The sequence below is a fragment of the Maylandia zebra genome, linkage group LG14 (assembly GCF_041146795.1).
Source record: "Maylandia zebra isolate NMK-2024a linkage group LG14, Mzebra_GT3a, whole genome shotgun sequence".
NCBI lineage: Eukaryota > Metazoa > Chordata > Actinopteri > Cichliformes > Cichlidae > Maylandia > Maylandia zebra.
Genome location: NC_135180.1, coordinates 28,537,294 through 28,554,633, shown reverse-complemented (window position 1 = coordinate 28,554,633; position 17,340 = coordinate 28,537,294). Strand labels below are relative to the sequence as shown.

General features: G+C 39.2%; 3 protein-coding genes across 4 annotated transcripts in view; 2 read left to right on the top strand and 1 right to left on the bottom strand.

Annotated features, from left to right (window-relative positions):
- The first annotated feature begins 245 nt into the window (after positions 1–245).
- On the top strand, positions 246–4,523 carry slc47a5 (solute carrier family 47 member 5). The gene is made up of 17 exons (XM_004558172.6): positions 246–434; positions 529–630; positions 769–837; positions 963–1,111; positions 1,387–1,429; positions 1,542–1,586; positions 1,712–1,809; positions 1,915–2,012; positions 2,094–2,207; positions 2,371–2,438; positions 2,557–2,665; positions 2,759–2,834; positions 2,920–2,989; positions 3,094–3,226; positions 3,363–3,457; positions 3,624–3,713; positions 3,882–4,523. The coding sequence occupies exons 1-17, from the start codon at positions 276–278 to the stop codon at positions 4,161–4,163; spliced, it is 1,800 nt and encodes a 599-aa protein (XP_004558229.2). The 5' UTR covers positions 246–275; the 3' UTR covers positions 4,164–4,523.
- A 1,239-nt stretch (positions 4,524–5,762) lies between these two features.
- Positions 5,763–14,297, top strand: LOC101470630 (multidrug and toxin extrusion protein 1-like). 2 transcript variants are annotated; one of them, XM_004558174.3, is made up of 17 exons: positions 5,763–5,891; positions 6,237–6,338; positions 6,573–6,641; positions 6,741–6,889; positions 11,165–11,207; positions 11,304–11,348; positions 11,469–11,566; positions 11,653–11,750; positions 11,836–11,949; positions 12,041–12,108; positions 12,231–12,339; positions 12,424–12,499; positions 12,610–12,679; positions 12,770–12,902; positions 13,001–13,095; positions 13,220–13,315; positions 13,991–14,297. In XM_004558174.3, exons 1-17 carry the CDS (start codon positions 5,784–5,786, stop codon positions 14,279–14,281), a joined length of 1,764 nt encoding a protein of 587 aa, XP_004558231.1. In that variant the 5' UTR covers positions 5,763–5,783; the 3' UTR covers positions 14,282–14,297. The 2 variants fall into 2 exon arrangements, with proteins under 2 accessions (XP_004558231.1, XP_023008687.1); XM_023152919.2 differs by having other exon boundaries at positions 12,610–12,902.
- slc47a3 (solute carrier family 47 member 3) overlaps positions 14,290–17,340 on the bottom strand; it is a 22,127-nt gene continuing 19,076 nt past the window's right edge. The window contains exons 11-17 of the mRNA XM_014408859.3: positions 17,304–17,340; positions 16,869–16,944; positions 16,414–16,483; positions 16,194–16,326; positions 15,963–16,057; positions 15,832–15,874; positions 14,290–14,802 (exon numbers count right to left, since the gene is read on the bottom strand). The exon at positions 17,304–17,340 is cut by the window's right edge and continues 72 nt beyond it. Of these exons, the coding sequence (XP_014264345.1) occupies positions 14,591–14,802; positions 15,832–15,874; positions 15,963–16,057; positions 16,194–16,326; positions 16,414–16,483; positions 16,869–16,944; positions 17,304–17,340 (666 nt within the window). The 3' untranslated portion in view covers positions 14,290–14,590. The remainder of the gene's footprint in view (positions 14,803–15,831; positions 15,875–15,962; positions 16,058–16,193; positions 16,327–16,413; positions 16,484–16,868; positions 16,945–17,303) is intronic.

Sequence of the window (17,340 nt, the reverse complement as noted above, 5' to 3'; positions counted from 1 at the left end):
CGCACAAAATGGCACGTGTGTGCAAAAGAGAAATGACATAAAACCAAAAAGATCGCAAAACAAGTGCTACATGTACTTATTAATGAAATGCAAATTCCTAGAGTGTATCTGCAGTCAGGAAACAGTCTGGACCTCTGTAATGATACTGTAAAAATAAACAAAAAAGACTTACTGGATAACTTGGGGGAAATTCATTAGTAACCTTTTAAGATGTTGAAAAACTTAGAACATCAGTGGTGGATTCTGTGCATAGAGGGCATTACAGATACAAGTACATGACAGACAGGATGGATGCTTCAGTGGAAAAACCGTCTGGTCCTGCAGACATGGAGGTTTCCAGTGACAAGCTTTTCTGCTGCAGGGGAGTTCGTAACAAGGTCCCTCTGACCTACAGAGAGGAACTGTATCACATCCTGAGGATGACGGGGCCTCTGGTAAATACTGATACTGTCTGCTTACACTTTTCTTCCTGTGTGTCATGTGATACCTGTATCACCAGTGGAACATTTTTGGTATTTGTCTTTCTAGCTGCTGTCTCGAATCCTCAATTACATGCTTCCGTTTGTGGTTACAATGTTTTGTGGCCGTCTGGGAAACGATGTGATGGCCGGCTATGGATTAGCTTCCGCTGTAAGTGGTTGTCTGTGGAGGCTGATGTAAGGAAATCATAAATAAAGACAAAGTTTCCAGGCACCTAGCAGATGGACAATAGATATTACAGCTATGAATTAGTGTTCTCTATATACCTATATTTCATATTCATTTCAGACCATTAACGTGAGCACAGCAGCGACAGGCACTGGTCTGGCACTGGCGTGTGATACTTTGGTGTCTCAGGTTTGGAAACTCATATTTAATTAGTTTTTTTCCCCCTGACCCCTAATTTCCCTTAATGCACATCCTAACTGTAACTATTTCTCACATTCATAAAATGATTAACTATGTCTGTGTGCTGCTTGAAGACCTTTGGTGGTAAGAACCTGCTGCGTGTGGGAGTGATCCTTCAGCGAGGCATCATTATCCTGCTATTGTTCTGTCTCCCCTGCTGGGGTCTCCTCATTAATGCAGAGGCCATCCTCTTATGTCTGGGCCAGGACCGTGAGGTGGCCCGGTAACTGAGCACACAGAACTTGCACATACAACTCAATCTTATTGTCAGTCAGAACAAGATACCCTCTCAACGCTAACAAGTGTCTACACTAACACTTGTCCTAGTCCCTACAGGAGTCATATGCAGTACAATAACTTTCAATAACATTTTTTGCCATAAATTAGCTTTTGAGTGGTAGCAGAGCTATCTAAGCCTGAACAGTGTATCTAACTATAATAGTCATTTCTTTAGCTTTGATTGGATCTGAATACATCTGCTTTTTTTTTTTTACCCAGAATAGCTCAGCTGTATATTACAGCCTTCCTTCCTGCAGTGCCGGTGAGATGTGATTTTTCTCTCTGCTTTTTGTGCAAATTCAGTAGAGACACATATACACACCATTTTTTTTCTTTTGCTAAATTTAAGCATTTTTGTCATAATTGTTTTTTAGGCAATGTTTCTACATCAACTTCAGGTGTCTTATCTACAGAACCAGGTTTGCTAATGCTGTGTACATAATTGCCTTTTCTTGTAATAGAATCACAGTTTGTTGTCTCAATCAGTGCGATACAGAGAGAAAGGTATGCTAAGCCTTGCATCATCTGGTGTTTGTGTACTCAGGGAATAATATTGCCACAAATGTACACTGCTGCTCTCGCAAATATTGCAAACGTGGTGACAAACTACATCTTTCTTTACTGGCTGGATCTTGGTGTTGGGTAGATATACTCATCTCAACTATCATTTTACACACGCACACACATATATACAGAAAAAAAAATGACATACTGGACTATCTCTGTGTCTTTGCATATGGCTTTCAGTGGCTCTGCAGCAGCCCACACTCTAGCTTGGATTTACATCTGCGCTTTTCTGTTTGTGTACATCTGGTGGAAGAAACTCCATATATCAACATGGGGAGGTGAGATATTTAAAATGCATGCTCTCTCTGTGCTTGCACTAAAAAGTTCTATATAAACTGAGCGTCTCTCTCCCCCTGCAGGCTGGTCTGCAGAATCACTGCAGGAGTGGGGCTCCTACATGAAGCTGGCCATTCCCAGTACCTTAATGACTTGTTTTGAGTGGTGGGTTTATGAGTTTGGAGGATTCTTTGCAGGTAATCCCTATTTATGGTGTGAAATATATATATATTCAATTATCATGGAATATGTGCAATATACAGGATTAAACCAGTAAAGCCTGCTTCTAAGATAATTGGGTTTAGAGCTGGCAATACAGTCTGCAAAGGCTATAATTTATTCTGTGTCTGTAATGATCAGGAATGCTGGGTGAAGATGAGCTGGCAGCTCAACATGCTGTGATAATGGTGGCTTTCATTACTTACATGGTACTGTGTAGTGACTGCAAATCAGAACATTTCATTGTCGCCTCTTTCATAAAAAGTCTCAAATTTGGGTGATTTATTTAACTTTTTCCTTTCCTTTTTCAAAACAATGAATCCATAGTTCCCTCTTGGTATTCAAGCTGCAGCATGTGCCCGTGTGGGCAATGCTCTTGGGGCTGGAGACACTGACAGGGCGATTCTATCAGCCAAGATGTCACTGGCTCTTGCAGGTTAGCTAAATGTGTTCTTCTGTGGTGTCTGATATTTATGAGTATTTCAAGTTAGAGTTTTTTTTCAGTATGACAGATTACTTACCTTTCCAGGTAGTTTTGCTGTTGTTGAAGGCCTCTTCCTGGGTGCTACTAAAACAATCATTGGATTCATCTTCACATCTGATGAGTGAGTCTGTGTACCTGTGTACCTAAACACCTGCTTATACAGTAGAAACTCTATACATGAGACTTTGGCTTAATTATCATTACAGAAAAATTGTAGCTCTGGTGTCACAGTTGATGAACGCTTATTGTTTCCTTCAATTTTTTGATGGCCTTGTGGTGAGTCTACCAGCTCTCGTTGTATTCAAAGCAACTATATTTGCAGCATGATTCCAAAGGCACCAGATTCATGTCAAATATGAAATTTGTTTTCCCCATCCCAGTGTGTGTGCACAGGCATCTTCTTGGGTACTGGCAAACAGAAGATACCAGCTGCGGCTAATCTCATTGGATACTACTGCATAGGGCTTTCATTGAGCATCACTCTGATGTTTGTTGTAAAACTAGGAGTGCTAGGTAATTACATCAAGTGGTCATATTTTGTTAGGTTCATAGACATGCAAGAAGAATAAATTGTTGCCTAGCAAGAGCCAGTTATTACAACTGATGCTCAGCGTGATTTCAACAGACCCATTTGTCTTTCTCTCTGCAGGTTTTTGGCTTGGACTGCTCATTTGCGTCATCTTACAGTCCACCTTTTACATCATTGTCATCTTCAAGCTGAACTGGAAGAGAATGACAGATGAGGTATATTAACTGACTAATATAACAATCAAGGTCATGCAGGGACTCAGCTGTTCATATACAGACAGAGATTTGTTGTTTTAATTTTTTGAGGCATCTGTGAGTGAGACAAAGCTGTACGTGAATATGAAAAATTTTGATTTGGTTTTGCAACTTTTCTATTTTTCAGGCTGTGAAACTAGCTCAGAAAAATACTTACATGGCAGCATTAGGCACGGATGTTGTTTCAGACACTGGCCAAACATCAAGCAATGGGAATGTAAGTGGTCCAATCTAAATTGGTTGATGTGTCTTGTTCTACTTTGTTATCAGAGTAGAAGTAGCACTTCTACTACTTCTAGTTTTTTGTTCTATGTTTATTATTAAATTTCATTACATTTATCTTTATTTAACTTAATAAAGTAATGGAAAATACAATTCCTTTAAGTCAGTAGATGGCTACACACCAGTGAGTACCAAGTGCCAAGCGACACAGGGCGAACACGTGGACCACGACCCGAAGAGCAGCCATCTCTCCATCACTCAGCTGATCATCAGGCAAGGCCTCACTATGTTTGCAGCTGTTGGACTTCTTGCTGTGGGAGTAGGTGTGTACTTCCTTGTGCCTTTGCCAGAGACGATACCTGCAAACTCTACAATGGACAGGATTAATAGTACAGATACTCCTGATCAAATCTCCACCAGTGTGATGGTCACATTAGAGAGATAGCGTAAAAACACAGTGTTAAGCTCTTACAGAATGATTGTCTTGGACTGTTTCAGGACCCAACTGTAACAGATGTGATTCAAAAATAAGGTGAATTAATGGTGTTGGGTACATTTCATTTTCTTCAAATTATCATCATTATTAAGTAATAAATGACCTATTTCATCACAAAGTGATGAATGTGTATCTGATTGTTTTATCAGCATTTTGTTTTTAAGAATACATGTCAACAGTTGCTAAGTATAAATCCTGCCTGGAGATGAAAATTAAACTTTGTCTAATGACCAAAGAAACAATGCTGTTGACAGAAATGTAAATAGATGTTCCATTTTAATTATTAAAAAAAAAACATTTTAGGTTGAACTCTTTGGTGTGAATTTTTTTTTTTGCTTGTTTATTTGTTTGTTTTTGTCATGGTGAAGCCAAGCTGTTTATGTAGGGGTGGCCAAACTCAGACTGCATGATGTGGGATATAAAATAGAGTCCAGTTATTAATTTCTTTCTCCTTTTTTTCTGCATGGAAAAAATGAAATCATGAATTTATTTCACTCAATTTTTTTTAGAAATATTTTAAAAACATATCTATGTTGCTCAGGTGATAAGAATTTCATGTCTTTGCATTGTTAAATGCAAAGCTGTAAAAAACAGCAGTATAGAAATGTTTCTGTCTCAAAAATAGTTATTGGATCCTGTTTTAAGAGTATGCACTTGTCCCCCTAAAAGCCTTCACCCTCATATATGTTAGGTAGCTCGAGTGTTATAGTAGCTCTGGGTTATGGAGACCTTAGTTGATCTTTCTCTGCTCTGAGAACCTCTATTACCTCTTGGTTCTGCTGTGTGGCCTCCTCCTGGTAGGACATACCTGAAACACCTCACTTCACCCCACGTCCTAAGGGGGACGTCCTGATCATATGTCCAAGACATCTCAACCAGCTCTTTTAAATGTGGAGGTGCAACTACAATCATCCACTTGTTTTTGTGTGTCAAGTCTCTAAGAGATTTATTAATGAAGGTATCAAAAGGACATCCTTCCCCAAGACACTCACAAATGTTTATTTTATGATCACATTTCCCTCTTTACTCCTTTTCTATTGTTAACACCTCTTTGATGGTTGAGTTCTTAATTACCACTTTCAATTTGGCTTGAGAAGGCATTAAGTAAGCTATTTCATGTTTCTAGGATGCTGGATTGTTTAAGAAGTCTGTGAAATACTACAAGAGATTACATTATCAGATTTTCTCCAACAATGGCCTTTTTTTGGTCTACCATTGTGCAAATGTTTGATCTTTGCAGTTCTAAAATCCTGATGTTATTATTTTTGTAAAATTTCCTCAGCTGACCACAACTAGAGGTAGTTACTTGTGTTTTACACACGTTTAATCACCCAGATCAAAACATTCTTGCTTTCAAGTCCTCACCCCCATCTTTGCCTTTGTTGTGGTTGCTGAGTGTTTCTCTCTTCCTTCTCACAATCTGTGTTGTTTCAGCTGGACTTTGTTTTGCTCCAAGGCAGCTGTGGCTGCATCCTTTGCAGCATCCTGGAGTGCAACTAAGATGACTGTGTGAGAGTATAGAGAAAGGTTTTAGTGGAAGAACATACATTAGCATCTGGGGCTGCAGACATGGAGAGGTCCAGCGGCAAACGTTTTTGTTGTAGACGGGTGTGCCACAGGGTTCCTGTGGCACACAGAGAGGAACTGTACCACATCCTGAAGATGACAGGTCCTCTGGTAAGTACTGGGATTGCTCACGTGCCATGATCTTTCTTTAACAGACCACGTAGATGGAGATTATCCTTGCTGATGATACAACAGAAGACTGATGACAGTCTTTCTGTTTTTAAAAAAAGTTTAAGATGTCAGGAAAACACACTTTCACAGATGTGACAATAAAACTGAAACAATATTTGGCACTTTTTACTCGCTGAATAATGACTGCAAACTGCAGGAAATAAACTTGTCAGGAAATCTGTGTACCACGATAATTAGTTGCAGTATGTAATGGTTTATTTTTAAATTACTTGTCATGTAATAGTGGTATCACTCCTGCAACATTTTTGGTATTTGTCTTTCTAGCTGCTCTCTCGAATCCTCAATTACATGCTTCCGTTTGTGGTTACAATGTTCTGTGGCCGTCTGGGAAATGACGTGATGGCTGGCTATGGATTAGCTTCTGCTGTAAGTCATCTGTATGCTCCACTGATGTTTTGAAGCTTACTCGAAAAATGGATTAAATGAAGAAGTAATTACGAGGATGCTGATGGAAGAAAAGGAATTGTTACTTAAGTCAGCAAGATAATTGTCTCGTAATCACTCGTCAGCAACACTTATGATTTAATCTATGCTAAGCACTTGACACTTGCTCTTAAGAATCACTCAAGTTTTGCTTATAATAGTTTGCATTCATTTCAGACAATTAATATTACCACTGCAGCAACAGGATTTGGTCTGGGACTGGCATGTGATACTTTGGTGTCTCAGGTCTGTAAAACCAAGTCAACATGATGCTATCATACACTGGAATTTTTTGCTTTCCCTTTTTTCTTGCTGCCATCTTTAAAATGTTCATTATCCTGACAGACTTTTGGTGCTAAAAATCTACTCCGGGTGGGCGTGATCCTTCAGCGGGGCATAATCATCCTCTTGTTGTTCTGTCTGCCTTGCTGGGGTCTCCTCATTAATGCTCAGGCCATCCTATTATGTGTGGGCCAGAACCCTGAGGTGGCCAGGTAACTAACAGCAGCAAATATACAGTAATATTATTGATACAACTGGCATAGATATGGGTACATTTAAACATGAAACCTGATCTTCTCAGGAATAACATCTGTGCATTAAAACCATTTCTGGTTGCCAAAGATTCACTAAACAGAATCACAATACAAATTAAGTGAATGTCAAAATGATCTCAACTAATCGTATAAAACTGAACCAATGTTCCCTCTAATTTTTCATGCGTCTGAGCGAACACAAACTCCCTGAGCGGTCCCTTGGACCACTGTGAGCAACAGCAGACGTGAGCACTGTGGTCACGCCAGCATCGAATCCATCCAAGCTACATGGTTTACTAAAATAATCAAATTGCAGCATTTATGTTAGACTACTTTTAATTAACTGCTTTAGCCCACATACAATGAAAATTAAAAAAAATCTTGTTCATGACCTGTGTAGTATGTTAAAACTATTGGAAGTAAAAATAACTTGAACTCAAATTTTGAAAACACAACTTTCTTTTTTTATATACACTCAACAAAAATATAAACGCAACACCTTTGTTACTGCTCCCATTCCCCATGGGATGGACGTAGAGACCTAAAATTCATTCCAGATACACAATATAACCATCCCTCCCAAACAGTGGTCACAAATCAGTCCAAATGTGTGGTAGTGGACACATCTGCCATATTGAGATAATCCATCCCACCTCACAGGTGTGCCACATCAGGATGCTGATCTGACATCATGAGTAGTGCACAGTTGTACCTCAGACTGCCCACAACAAAAGGCCACCCTGGAATGTGCAGTTTTGTCTCACAGCAAAATGCCACAGATGCCACAAGCAATGAGGGAGCGTGCAATTGGCATGCTGACAGCAGGAATGTCAACCAGATCTGTCGCCCGTGCATTGAATGTTCATTTCTCAACCATAAGCCGTCTCCACAGGCGTTTCAGATAAATATGGCAGCACATCCAACCGGCCTCACAACCGCAGACCTCGTGTAACCACACCAGCCCAGGACCTCCACATCCAGCAGGTTCACCTCCAAGATCGTCTGAGACCAGCCACCCAGACAGCTGCTGGAACAATTGGTTTGCACAACCAAACAATTTCTGCACAAACTGTCAGAAACCATCGCAGGGATGCTCAACTGCATGCCCGTCGTCCTCATCGGGGTCTTGACCTGACTCCAGCTCGTCGCCGTAACAGACTTGTGTGGGCAAATGCTCACATTCGATGGCGTCTGGCACGTTGGAGAGGTGTGCGCTTCACGGATGAATCATGGTTCACATTGTTCAGGGCAGATGGCAGCTGAGAATGTCCCAGTTCTTGCATGGCCAGCATACTCACCGGACATGTCACCCATTGAGCATGTTCGGGATGTGCTTGACCGGCGTATACGACAGCATGTACCAGTTCCCACGAATATCCAACAACCTCGCACAGCCATTGAAGTGGAGTGGACCAACATTCCACAGGCCACAACTGACAATCTGATAGACTCCATGCGACGATGTGTTGCACTGCATGAGGCAAATGGTGGTCACACCAGATACTGACCAGTTCTGGGTCCCCAGACCTCCAATAGCGCAAAAAACTGCACATTCCAGGGTGGCCTTTTGTTGTGGGCAGTCTGAGGTACACCTGTGCACTACTCATGATGTCAGATCAGCATCCTGATGTGGCACACCTGTGAGGTGGGATGGATTATCTCAATATAGCAGATGTGCCCACTACCACACATTTGGACTGATTTGTGACCACTGTTTGGGAGGGATGGTTATATTGTGTATCTGGAATGAATTTTAGGTCTCTACGTCCATCCCATGGGGAATGGGAGCAGTAACAAAGGTGTTGCGTTTATATTTTTGTTGAGTGTATATATATAAAGCTCTGACTTGTATTATGAGCAGAGATGGGCAGTAACGCGTTACTGTAATCCGATTACTTTTAAGTAAGTAATCAGTAATTAGTTACTGATTACTTTTTTCAAGTAACTTGACCAGCTGATTATGAGTATGAGTCTGTGGTCTGGGAGAGAGTCCTGTAACTCTCTGTCTGCAAAATACAGTATATAATGACCAATGTTGGGCAGTTAATTAAATAGTTACTTCTTCAAAAAAAGTTACTGAGTTATGCAAACAACAAAGTTTTTTGCAGCTGTTTACCTAAAAATGCAACCAAGGCATTTTTTAAAATAAACATTTCAAACCATTTACAGAACAATCAGCTGTTCTGCATCAAATCTGATGCCACACAAATTATTTGTGTCACTCCAAAAAATAATTTCTGTCCACTATGAGATAAAGGAGAACAACAGCCTGATACCTGCAGGCCTGACAACAGGAGATGTATCACTCCTGTAACACCTGTAACATTCAGTAGTCGTCTCATTGTTCTGACACACACAACAAAACTATTGACTACACTACACACTAACTACACAAGATTTGCGCTAAACGTCGCAAATCTCTCACATCTTAAAACACCGCCGCCATTCCTAAAACTTGCCCCCTTCCTAAACAACTAAATGCCATGTTGCCATATCATTTTTTGATTATTTTTATCATAACTCTGGTTTTACGTGGCCCATCAACACAATTTAAAAACTGGTATAAAGTTCACACTTTTTCTGTCAGTTGTTCCGTCTGTCCTGCTCACATCTCCAATGGTTGTGCACGTTGTCATTAACGTGGCTTCACTCCACATCAGCCACGCCGCTTTGCTAGCTAAAACACCAGTGTCGGCACATAAGGACGCTGTCATAGCCTGTCAACGACGTTCATTAGCTGCGTATATACGAATGTGAATCGCATTATTGGCTGGCCTATGGGATAAGGTGGCATCGTTCTAATTCCATACGGGAGCAGCCAGTCACTTACTGACTAACACTGCAAAACAGAATTGTTTAAGTTTTAATTGTAATTTCAATTCAGGTTAGATTTTTTTTTGTTGCCAACACAGATTTTCTGTGCGCAGAGACCATGCCAGCAAAGCGCAATTGCGCACGCGCGCAGCTTAGAGGGAACATCGATCACAGTCATTCTGATTACCTTTTTGCTTTATTCAAGGAATTACCAAATATGTCTTAGGAGCTTCACTAGCTATGCTCAAACTGCTCTTGTTAAGGTCTCAAACAATCTGCTGCTGACTGTGTGCTCTTCTCTATTTTCATTCTCCCTGACCTCATCTCAGCCTTGCATATTGTGGACCAGAACATTTAATTCAGTCAGTCTAAAGAACAGTGCTGGTATCAGTGATGTGACGCTGGATTGGTTTATGTCAGGTCTATCAAACAAGTAATTTTCAGTAATGACTGACAAAGCCTCATCTTCTCATTCAAATGGATGGAGTTGATTTTCACTGCTATGCAGGCACAAATGTCCTATAATCTGTTACCGCTGATATCTCACATATTAGGTCCCGTCTAGCTGAATTAGGAACTGGATGTCTAAAAACATTCTAAACCTGAATGATCATAAAATTGAAGTAATTATAATTACACCCTCGTCCCCCAGCACTAGCAGCACTTTTGATCTTTTTTCTAATCTGGGTCTCCTACAGTATTTAAAAATGTCTGGAGAGAGACTCATAACCTGGGGTAATTTTGGGTCCAAGCTCTCTCTTTTATATGCAGGTGTTTAAAGTTATGCAGTCCTGTTTCATTCCGCTTAGGCAGATATCATTCCTATCTCATTTTGGTTAAGGTCATCCATGCTTTTATGTCCTCTGGACTTGACCACTGTAATGCACTTTATTCATCGTCATAACATAAATAAGATACAAATAATTCAAACTGCAGCTGACAGGCTTTTAACAGATAGCAAAATAAGTGACCAGATGAAATCAGTCTTTACAGCTCTTCACTTCCTACCTGTTAGCCTTAGAAATGATTTTACGGCTCATTTTTGAAGCCTAACTTTGTTAAGCACCTGTCTGCATATCTAAGCTGCTGTATCCATATGAAACTTCCTGCTGCCTGAAATATTCAGACATGCCTGATGCCTCTGCCTAATGACCTCAGGCTTCTTCTAAATGCATTTTTACTTTTTGGCTTTTTAAACCCACTAATGTCTTACTGACCAAAGCAACTTCTTTAATGAGCAAGATTGCATGAGTACTGGTTTCTCTTCAATTTGAAATTGCTTTTGTTTCTACTGAAATTATTTATTTTTAGTTGTTTGTGTAGTTCAGTACAACTTTATTTTGAAAAGGCCTTTATGAATACATATAAACTAAAATGTAAAATGTACTAGATGTACTCACATGCACTTCTTGCTTTCAGAATAGCCCAGCTGTATATCACTGCCTTCCTGCCTGCTGTGCCAGTGAGTCGCTGCTTTTCTCCTTAACCTTTATACAAACATTCAAAACCAATGTTTGACGTTTTTTGTGCTGTGCAATAATTTATTATTCTTCCATAGGCAATGTTTCTACATCATCTTCAGGTGTCTTACCTGCAGAACCAGGTCCATTTCTCTATTCCGATCCCGTACTGGTTTTACAGATATCGTAAATGTTTCTAAAACTAATTACAATTTTGGTGGAAAAGGAAATGTAATCACGCTGACTACATTTTGTATTCTCAGGGAATCATACTGCCACAAATGTATAGTGCTGCTCTGGCAAACATTGCAAATGTGGTGACAAACTATATTTTTATTCACTGGCTGGATCTGGGTGTTAGGTATGCGAACTCACACTCATATCACTTTAATGCTTTAATTCTGAATAAAAGAATTTAACACTGATATCAACCCAAATGTCTTGCAGTGGCTCTGCAGCTGCAAATACTCTGTCTCAGATTTACATCTGTACTTTTCTGTTTGCTTACATTTTGTGGAAGAGGCTTCATGTAACAACATGGGGAGGTATACTGAGAACAGTGATGATCTCATGCACCATCTTCTTCTTTTCCCTAGTTTTATATAAATGAGCGTCTCTCTCCCCCTGCAGGCTGGTCTGTGGAATCACTGCAGGACTGGGGCTCCTACATGAAGCTGGCTATTCCCAGTACATTAATGAAATGCTTTGAGTGGTGGGTTTATGAGTTTGGGGGATTCTTTGCAGGTAATCCTTTTTTTTTCCTTTTAGATGATCATAGACAATCTAAAAATATTTGAATCATGCCTGCTCTTTCTTCTTTGTCTGTAACAATCAGGAATGCTGAGTGAAAATGAGCTGGCAGCCCAGCACGCTGTCATGATGGTGACTGTCATAACATATATGGTAAGGTTTAATCACTACAAATCAGAGAATTAAATTCTCCCTTTAAAATATTTCTTTGGTTGCTTTGAACCACCTGAGAGCAAATTTTCTCCTATACTTTTTTCATAATAATGAATCCATAGTTCCCTCTTGGTATTCAAGCTGCGGCATGTGCCCGGGTGGGTAATGCTCTTGGTGCAGGAGACACCGGCAGAGCACTCCTAACTAGCAAGATGTCCCTTACTCTTGCAGGTCAGTTAGAAATGTATCGTGATTTATATTCGTTTCCCATAACTTTATTACCGTTATACAGATTTTGGAGCTCTTGTTTTCTAGGTAGCATTGCAGTTGTAGAAGGCCTTGTCCTTGGCTCCGTCAAAACAGTGATTGGCTTCATCTTCACATCAGATGAGTGAGTTCAGCTGCATTCACATTTCACTAACAGTAATATTCCTAAACACTGTTGTTGCATTCAAAGATTGGCAAGGATGTGCAAAACCTTAATTAAACCTTTTCTTTCAGGAAGATCATAGGTCTGGTCTCACAGCTGATGAATGCTTACTGTTTCCTTCAGTTCTTTGATGGTCTCGTGGTGAGTTTTAGTTACACTTGGCAGCGCGTGTATGCTCCTAAAAGCATGACAAGTAAATCTAATATAAAGTTTATCTCTGTTTCATCCAAGTGTGTGTGCACGGGCATTTTCTTAGGCACAGGGAAACAGAAGATTCCAGCTGTGGCTAATTTCATTGGATACTACTGCATAGGGCTTTCTCTAAGTATCACGTTGACATTCGTTGCAAAACTAAGAGTGTTGGGTAATTGCACAAAGTGATGCTTTTTTTGTAATTTACTAAAATGAGCTTTTAAAGTGAAGCTTGCCTTGCACTTAAGTAATTTGTCATTTTCTCTGCAGGTTTCTGGCTTGGACTGCTTGTTTGTGTCATTTTACAATCTACCTTCTACATTATTGTCATCTTTAAGCTGAACTGGGAACAAATCACTGAGGAGGTATCATATGAAAACAACCAATAAAGATACTGTGCCTCAAATTGAAGATCAGTTTATACTTAGCTTCCAAGACCCAAAAAATATTAATGAATCTATTGCTTACACTGACTTTTCATATTTATAGGCTGTGAAACGGGCTCAGAAAAATCCTTCGTTATTAGGAAGAGCTCCCGTGACAGGCACTGTGGAAACCAGCACCCAAGATCAAACATCAAGTAATGTGAGTCTATGTAACAGTTACAGTCAGCAATAGCAACAATTAATCTAAATTTCTTGACATAGTTTTGTTTTTCTTAAACCGTTCTTGATTACATTTATATTATGTTTTCTTCCATTACTGACATATATATATAGTACTGTGCAAAAGTCCTGAGCCACCCTTTGCTCTTTTGACATGACTTGCTTTTCTACTCATTTCAGTCCTTGTACATGGCCATTTTCAGAGGAATGATTTCCTTGTATTTGCTAAGTCACTTTGCACTTACCTATGAATCATGGAAGCTTTAAAAGGAAACTTTTTTTAGTCTTGTGTCAACATAACAGCTAAATTAGCAAAGAATGGATTTTAAATTGTATCTGTACCCATTTTCCCAGCAAAATATTTTTAAAAAGTGGAGAAATTAGATTTTCGCAGAGTACTATATACTATTGCAGTGGTGGATGCTCATATTCAACATGGCCAGATTTTCAAAGAGTTAGTAACCCCTATGTGCTAAAAGCTCAGTTTTCAAACTTCTATATGCTGGATTGATTGCAGATGTTTTTTTTTCCCTTTTCTTTGCTCTGCATGATTGCAGTGAGCACAGCACGTCCTTCATACAGATACTTCATGCACACAGGTTATGACCACAGCAGTGTGACCAACCTGCTGGTGTTTTTGTTTCATTTTTCCTAGCTGATGGATGGCTATATGTCTGTGAGCACTGAGTGCCAAGACAGGGGCACTGTGGTGCAGGATCGAGATGTGACACAGAAGCTGAAGGGCAGCCGCCTCTCCATCACCCAACTGATCCTCAGGCGAGGCCTCATTATGTTTGCTGCAGTTGCACTTCTTGCTGTGGGAGCAGGTGTTCACTTCCTTGTGCCTTTGCCCGAGACCAACTCTACTGTGGACTCGATCAACACTACATATACTCCTGATCAAATTTTCTCCACCATGTTGGTGCCAGATGAAGAGTCAGAGTGAACAATAGATAACTGCAATGATTCTGTTTAATGTTGTAAGAACAGAAAATCTGATGTTGCCTTCTCAAACCAGTTTTAGTTTGATTTGTTTGTCTCTGCAAGGTGTTGTAGACTGAACACAGGCAAATATAATGCTCGTTCATTGATTAATCAAGAGACCATTCATTCATTTCCTGCTCGTCTGCCTTTGTGCCTGCTTGTGCCATCCGTTACTGTCTGCTTTGTAATGCAAATGCTAGCATATTGCTGAGACCTCCCAGAAAAGCAGCACTGGAGTTATTTCCCTGAACGAGACAGACATTACTCATGTTCAGGTAGCCAAGTTGGTGATAAGTAGGTTCAAAATAATACCAACAGCCAAGATGAACAACATGAAAGCTAGAGCCAAGCCTCTACGCAGAACCAGAGTCCTGAAAGAGAGCTCTCCTTCAGCTGTCCTCACTGTTGTTTCCACCTGAACATCCATCAGATCAATGGTGTCTGCTTGACCCACTGAGTTACCAGAGTCTTCTAGTTGGGTACCTGGACATAAATATATGCAAATGTTCCATGTTAGGGATCATGAAATTATAATTGTTATTCAAAATATTGTTCACAGTTTGGAAGTTTTCTATATTAATTGCTGTATAATCAATATCTAAAATCTCTGAATTGTTTTTTGTTAGTTAGTTTTTTTTATGGTTCTATCTGCTGATCCAACTGAGTGCTTTTTTAGTGTTGCCATAGATTGTGAAGTTAAAGATGTTAAAGGACATTTAAAAAAGATGAAGATCTTGGTTTCTGATTGTTTAGCAAATACCAATTTGCAGACAAAAATTTGGACTTTGAACATTTCATACTTTTAGACCATGCATGATTAAAAAAAAAGTAGTAAGGACACTTACTACATACAAACATATCAAAATGACAACAATAATAAAATAGCTATAAAATATGTTATAGACCTTTAAAAGTGTTAAATGTATTTACTTCTACATGTAGATTGTGCTTTTTTAGTTTACCCTGTCTACAGCAACTAAAGCATGACACTTTTAGGATTATTGTCAAAGATAAATTGTAAGTCACACCACTTGGTGAAGTGAAGGTAGGAAAAGATTTTAGCCTTTGTTTAATATTAAAGAAGTTACTGGTGACATAATGCTGTCCTAACCTTTCCGCACTCAACACATTTTATTGTGGCTTGAATATGACAAAGGTAGTTTGCACTTACATATGGAGACGTTGTTGCAATAATCAAACTAAAAACAACATAATTCATTTCTGGTGGCGCAGGATACATTTGTCGCAGGTTTTGCGACAAATTTGTCCTGCGTCATTTTTGGGTCCACGATGTGGTTATTGAAGATTTGGGGACACAACAGTCTGTAAAATCTTTTTGAATAATGTAGATACATAATTCAAATACACAAACAAGATTCATTAAATATTCTTCTAAAGGTATCTTTTAAACTCTGTATGTTCTACTTCCACACAGAACTGTTTTGTTTCTCGTGATGAACAGGATAAACACTTTTCAGCCAAATTAAATAATTTGTGAAAACTGTCCCTTACCTGTGTCTGTGGAGCTTACATGCACTCCTGCTCTGATCTGAGCCTGCAAGACGAATCAATGCGTGATCCTTTAATCATAAAGAGACAGCCGAAAACTACTGAAAATTAAATATTTATCCTTAAACACAAACCTCAACTGTGACATTTTTCCAGTTCATTCTGATTAGATAGAAAATCAGGAATAAGCATTGCAGGAACACACAGGTTAACAAGCCTGTCCACAGACCTGAGGAAAACAAAACATGTTTTTCTTTAAGAGGAGGAAGGAGATGTTGATGCTGTGGTAGAAATCAAATGAAAAAAAGAACTGTAGGGACAAAAATAACATGGATACAAACAGCTGATGGTTGAAAACATCTCACCCATGATTCCTAATTTGGCTGCAAACATCAGTGACACTCCAATCGGAAAGCCAACACCATAATATCCCAAAATATTGCAAATAGCTCCAACTCTCTGTTTGCCTGCTCCTCTTATTATGCCACACACGGCAGCCTAGTGACGCAAAAAGAATAAAGACATGGTTAAGTACCCACAAACACATACTTTATGGGATGTTTCTGGGGTATGGCAGATACTCACAGATGTTGCATCGAGTAGAATGAAAGGAGCATAAAAAGATAGGACATCTGAAACCCTTTGCCTGATTTGTCTGAAAGAAGAGAGTCTAAATTTTTAAAGTGAGACTGGTGAGTTTGTAAACACATGTTTTTGTGTAATTTGAGCCTTGTGCAACATTATACAATTATGCTGTCTTAGGAACAGGAAATATGTAAATAATTATCAGCACAGCTGAGTGCAGCTACCATAAACCTTTGTGTCTATTCAGTATAAGAGAGATTATGTAAGCGAAGGATGACAGTAACTTATGTAAGGGTAAAAGGTCGTTTATGAGGCCTGCTATCTCCCCTAGACTTGATACTGAAATTGCATGTGTAAGTGTAACCCATGCTGGTATTTCCTTTCTTTTTTCTTTTAAAGTAACAACTGCTGCGATTTATAAAACAAACAAAAAAAACATAAAATTATATACGCACTCATCATATGTAAAAACATAAGAGATGTGGTCCTTTAGGCTCCCGATGAGAGTTGACAAACATATAGACACTGACACTGCAGTAAAGACAGAAATATAATTAAAGATTTACCTTTTTCGGGAGCAACATGCCTTAACAGTCTTTTTCCTTATAGGATCGAAACCCTTTCTCGAGGGCACATCATAGGTAGGTAAAGAGAAGTGAAAATATTCACGCTTTCTGCTAACATTCATAATTACAGAGACTGTTTAAAATTTCTAAGCTACTTTTGTGCTTCCTTCTGGAGAGCAAAATTGGAATTATGCAACATTAAATTATGTAATTAATTACCTTTAATTGACTGTCTTTAAAATATTTTCAAATGAATATTAGACAAAAAACTAACAAAAAAAAACAAAACACACGGCAAAGAAATAAACATTGATGCATTCTGACCTGCACAGAACATTGACATCTTAGCAGACAGCTTGGC